This window comes from Suncus etruscus, chromosome 9, assembly GCF_024139225.1.
Source record: "Suncus etruscus isolate mSunEtr1 chromosome 9, mSunEtr1.pri.cur, whole genome shotgun sequence".
Lineage (NCBI taxonomy): Eukaryota > Metazoa > Chordata > Mammalia > Eulipotyphla > Soricidae > Suncus > Suncus etruscus.
The window spans coordinates 82,904,877-82,910,876 of record NC_064856.1 but is presented as its reverse complement, the minus strand read 5'-3'; the positions used below and the strand labels follow the sequence as shown (position 1 = coordinate 82,910,876).

Genomic DNA, 6,000 nt, shown 5'->3' with positions numbered 1-6,000 from the left:
TCCCTAATTTGGTTACTTTTATCTATAAAATAAGCTGCCTAAACACTTTTTTAAAAAAGTAACTTTTTAAAAGAACTGAAACATTTAATACTTGAGAGGAAGCTATTATTGCGTATCTTGCCTGATCTAAGAAATTCTGAATTACTATTGTTGCTTTTAGTAAAATAACCAGAAATAGGCAAACTTAACTCAAATACTAATTTTTACCCAAGGTTTTTTATTCTCAAATCAAATCTAAAGTTACCTTCAATGTTTTTTTTTTTTTTTCTTTTCCTCTTCCAGTTTAAGTATCAGAAGTTGGTCTTTTAACTCAAAGTCAAGATAACAGTAAAATCTACACAAGCACATCTTATTTGGGCAATGAGCAGTACCACTGCTTGCTTGATAGGATTTAAGGCACTGAGTGGTTTTAAAATAAGCAAACATACGATGATCAATAACTTCTTTAGAATCCTAAAAAAGGAAGATCTTTTAAAAGTAAATCTTTTTCTCAAACAAATAAGGCATCCTGTTGGCAAACACAAATAAAATACCAGGTCAATTGAATACATTCACTGTCTCAGCTAATCTACTTGGAATAGCTATTAACTAAAGAAAGCTACAATAGTATGCAAGGTCTGAAAGGCACCAAAAGGGGCAGTCTACCACTTTCTGTTCTAAGATTCATGTAAGTTGTGTTTTACACTGCATGTACTTGGAATAGGAATTTCATGATTTCTTCAATATGTAAGTATAGCTAGACTTTTATTTCAACAGACTAATCCATCAAGTGCTAGCTTAATAAGATACTTACTTCCATGAATTGAAAAAGCCATGCAGTGTCTAACACAACCCCCATTTAGCAACACTAATTCTGGTAGAGAATGCATATGCTGGATAACACTGAAGCAAGTCTATATAAACAAAAATGGTTACTTCAGGATAGAATTCACAATAGAAATTCAATATATAACTAAATAAGATTTACTGGAAATAAGGAAAATATAGTAGAAATACATCAAACATAATTGTAACCACAATGTATCTTGTGTGAAAAATACAGCTAGCAGTGAAATAAAAAGTACAAGTGGAAAACTTTCCAAAGGAAAAACAGTATAAAGGAAAATACTTTTCTTTGAAATAGGTAAAATAGTATGTCATTGTTTTTTTATCACAATATAATTTGACACAAAAAAGCACTCACATAATTGCACCAAATCCATATTCAGTTTCCTGAACATGTTAAGAGTCAAAGGAGTTCATAAAGCAGAATGTTTCTGAATTTTATATTTTAAATTGATGCTATTCTCATACAGAATGCCACATAACACCAGATCCCTTTATCGAATGTACACCACGTTCATTTTTGTGGCCAGACACGACACCAACATGTGCTTTTTGCCACCTTTCTTTCATCCTGGTGTTTCGTCAGAGACAGGAAAAACCAAAAACCATGTTACTTAAGTGTTATCTCTCTAGCAATAAAAAAAAATTATATTTAGTGCATGCTTCATCATTTGTCAAAAAACATTTCTGAAAATAAAACTCACTTCCCCCATTGATTTACAAAGTAGAAAAATCATTCATTCGGATAAAAATGTGGTGGGATTTAGGTCCACTTCCGAAGGAGTGACTTCCTTGGCAGCAGCACTGTCCTTTAGCAGAGATCACAATGCAAGTTCCATGTTCGCAGCAGGTGTGCCTGCGGACTAGGCTGACCATTGATTATCTGTGGCCCCAGATCCTCTTGGACCACCCGCGCCGCCATTTTATTAGTGCTATCAAATAGGTGGGAGATTTGTGGAAATATTAGGAACATTTCTGCTGTACATGATTTAAAAGTTCCCCAAATTTTTCAAATAGGTCTTCCACCCATTTTACATTTTTCATACAAAGCTGAACAATTTCTTCCTGTCCTAAATCTTCATTTTTTTTCTGCACAGAAGAAATCTGAAAGCAAGAAAATGGCCACATTAGCTTATATTTATTACATTATCAACCCCTTGCAATGGCTGAATTACTATTTCTAAATCCTCATGGAAAGATTAATTCACCTATACAACCATAATGATCATTTATAAACAATTTTATTCAGGGAATAACCACATCCATCAGTGATATAAAGAGAAATAAAACGAGCAACAATGTCCAGCAAAGATAAAATATCTGGGTACAGAAATTGGTTATCTGGGGGCCAGTAAGGTGGCGCTAGAGGTAAGGTGTCTGCCTTGCAAATGCTAGGCAAGGATCAGGACCGCAGTTCGATCCCCCGGCGTCCCATATGGTCCCCTCAAGCCAGGGGCAATTTCTGAGCGCTTAGCCAGGAGTAAACCCTGAGCATCAAATGGGTGTGGCCCCCCAAAAACAAACAAACAAACAAACAAAAATAACAAAAAAAAGAAAGAAATTGGTTATTTGAGTTAAGAGAGTTTAAGCTCAAAGACTAATGATCGATGGTGAGGTTCTGGGACTCTGGTGGTGAGTGTGTTAATATTGACCCACCCTAAAATATATAAACATAAGCATTCATGTAAATTAATGCTACCTTAACAAAATTAATTTAAAATTTCACCCACAGAAAATGACTATCGTAAAATGATTATAGTCTAATCCTATGGTTTCTTTTCCCCCATGGGGACAAGAAGGAAAGTTTTAAAAGAAATGGCTCAAACTTTCCCTGTTCATTTTAATTTATTATAAAACTTAAATGACAAATTTTGGGGGTCAGTTATACATTTCATAGTGCTATACAGTGCACATATTTTATATAGCTATCTGTTCTTTTGCTATTACTAGAGGTAAATTTCATAAACATCTTTCTGTATCACATATCTTAGTTAAAGCTTTAAGCCAATTCATCTTTTTTAATTAAAAAGCTGACAGCACTGGTCCAACAAAGATAGTACTATCAATAATATTTGACATCCGAGGAAAAAAAATTGGGGGGGGGGGTCACACCTGGCGGTGCTCAGGGGTTACTCTTGGCTCTGTGCTCAGAAATCGCTCCTGGTAGGCTCAGGGGACCATATGGGATGGTCTGTCTGTGTAAAGCAAATGCCCTACTGCTGTGTTAGCTCTCTGGCTCCCACATCTGAAGAGATTAATACTTACTCTTTTTTTTGGGCCACACCCGTTTGATGCTCAGGGGTTACTCCTGGCTAAGTGCTCAGAAATTGCCCCTGGCTTGGGGGGACCATATGGGATGCTGGGGGATCGAACCGTGGTCCTTCCTTGGCTAGCGCTTACAAGGCAGACAACTTACCTCTAGCACCACTTTGCCCAATACTTATTCTTAAACCACAAAATGGAACTGCTGTTCTATGACTTGTGAGCAACTTAAAATGTGATACTTTAAAGTTAAAATTTTAACTATCATTTCTTCATGCCAGGGTGCAAACCTCCCATTTCTCTACAATTAAGTGGTAAAAACGTCATGGTGATATGGAAGACAGGGGATTATCAAATGCTATGACTAAAGTGAATTAAGGCAGGATTATTATACTTTATGGGAGGAAAACATTCAGTTAAGTAACATTATGATAATGTAAAGTAAATACCAACATATTAAAAACATTACCATACAGTTTCCCCATAGGTGTAAGCTATAGCTCAATCTGAGTATATCACATAAGAGCCCCAACAATTTATCTAATAGCTACTTACAGATTATAGACACACTGAAAAATTAATCTTTTTATTTATTTTTTATTTTTTTATTTTTTTGGCCCACACTTGGTGGTGCTCAGGGGTTACTCCTGGCTGTCTGCTCAGACATAGCTCCTGGCAGGCATGGAGGACCATATGGGACACTGGGATTCGAACCCACCACCTTTGGTCCTGGATCGGCTGCTTGCAAGGCAAACGCCGCTGTGCTATCTCTCCGGGCCCGAAAAATTAATCTTTTTAAACAGTAAAATAATCAATCTAGTTAGTGCCTGAATGTCTGAAAAAAACAAAACAAAACATACAAACATATATTATTATTATTTGAAATAATTAAAAAGGTATTACCTCATCTTTACATATAAGATAAACATGGTATTTATAATGATGGAGTGAATGATACAAAGAATACAACTGTATTTTCTCTGGATCAACAGCAAATTCCTATAAAAAGAAAAAAAAGACCACAGATATATGACCATAGATATGTATTTTTCTTAGAATATCTGACCTAAGAATACTTTTTTCTGGGGGGAAGATGGCTTCCCAACCGGTACTTAGAAGGTTTGGAGGTGCTGGTGAGATGTTTCTCAGCCAAGCAGGCCTGTGGCTCAATGCTCTATGCAGACCCTGTAGTGCCAGGAACTAGACTAGTGCTAGGAACGAGTTCTCCCAAGCAAAGCAGTGCTTTGGGTGAGGAGGCCATCTGGTGGTGCTGGAGATCAAGCTCAGGTCATACAGACCCAGAGTTTTTGTTGTTGCTGATGGGCTGGTGAGTAGTATGACTTGTAGGTCACTTCCAGGCCCTTTTTAAAATTCTGGGAATGCACTTTCAGCACTAGAGAACTTGTCACATATGTATGAGACTCAGTTCTAGTCCTGGGATTACATGCATTTTTTTTAAATGAAGAAACCAGTCTCAATATGAATACTTCAAATAACTTTTAAGAAAAAGAGAAATAGTGCAATGAACTAAAGCACATACTTTGCACATTGCAGACAGGGGTTGGGTCCCAGGGCACAGTATCAGTACCAATTCCTAAGTACTGAGTATAGCCCTCAAACAAAAAAATACAAAGAACACAGTTTTTTGTGATCAGAGTGATAGCTGCCTTGCATGCAGCTGACCAGGTTTGATCCCATATGGTCTCCTGAGACTTCCAGGAGTAATTTTTAACACAGAGCCAGGAGTAACCCTTGAGCACTTCCAGGGTTGTCTCAAAAACAAAAATACCATTTTTCCATTTAAAAAATTTTTTTGATTTTTGGGTCATACCCAATAATGCTTATTCCTTGCTTTTGTTTGTTTGTTTTTGTTTTTTGGATGACATCCAGCAATACTCAGGATTACTCCTGGCAGGCTCCGGGGACCATATGGGATGCTGGGAATCCAACCTGGGTCTGTCCCAGGTTGGCCAAGTGCAAGGCAAATGCCTACAGCTCTGCTATCATTTGGGCCCCCACCCTGGCTCTGTTCTAAGGATCACTCGAGGTGTGACTTGAGGGAATATATGCTAGGGATTGAATCTTAATTGGCATGTGCAAGGAAAGTGACCTACAAGTCATACTACTCACCAGCCCATCAGCAACAACAAAAACACTTTATATGGATTAGTAGACAATACTTTATATTAATATGAATAAGGCTTATTCAAAATACAAATTTAGGGAACAAGGAGCATTACAGCAGATAGATAGAATAGTGGCCTCTCAATAGAGGTCAACAGGCTCAGTTTAATGGCCAACACAACACATTCCTCCCCTGAACAGGTCAGGGGACCATATAGCATGCCAGGTACCTTACCTACTGGCCCCTGAATTTTTTTCCCATACATGCCAGTCTTCAGAGGATTTTTCCCAGGTGTTCAGGGGAACATATGATGGCTGGGATCAAATCCAGGCATCTGGCATATAAAGCATATACCCAGTCCTTTGAGCTGTCTTCTTAGCCATTAATGTTAAATGTTTCAAAGCTATGGAATCCTTATGGAATCTTCTAATGGGATGTGGGCAAGCTAACTATCTGTTATGCATCTGTAGCCAATGACAAAATTAACTATATGAGTATATTAGGTACGGGATGTAGCTCACTATAGAGTTCTATGTATTTAGGCTCTGGAACGATCCCTGGCAAACCCACCCACTTCCCAGTCCATAGCATGAACTAACTCTTAATAAGATTATAGAGAAAATTAAAAAACACCTATGTGGTGCTAAGAGACAGTACAGCTGCTAAGGCTCCTGTCTTGCACAAAGCCAATATGAGTTCTATTTCTGGTCCCCTAAGCACTGCCAAGGGTGATTCCAAAGTGCACGGCCAGGAGTAACCCCTGAGCATTGCCAACTCACTAAACAAAA

The 6,000-nt window shown here is 37.8% G+C and overlaps 1 protein-coding gene across 2 annotated transcripts in view; it reads right to left on the bottom strand.

Moving 5' to 3' along the window:
- Positions 1-1,061: 1,061 nt before the first annotated feature.
- The window catches only part of QSER1 (glutamine and serine rich 1), a 46,476-nt gene continuing 41,537 nt past the window's right edge, over positions 1,062-6,000 (bottom strand). For both annotated transcript variants that reach the window (XM_049780111.1, XM_049780112.1), the window contains exons 10-11: positions 3,991-4,086; positions 1,062-1,929 (exon numbers count right to left, since the gene is read on the bottom strand). In XM_049780111.1, coding sequence (XP_049636068.1) covers positions 1,789-1,929; positions 3,991-4,086 — 237 coding nt within the window. In that variant the 3' untranslated portion in view covers positions 1,062-1,788. The remainder of the gene's footprint in view (positions 1,930-3,990; positions 4,087-6,000) is intronic.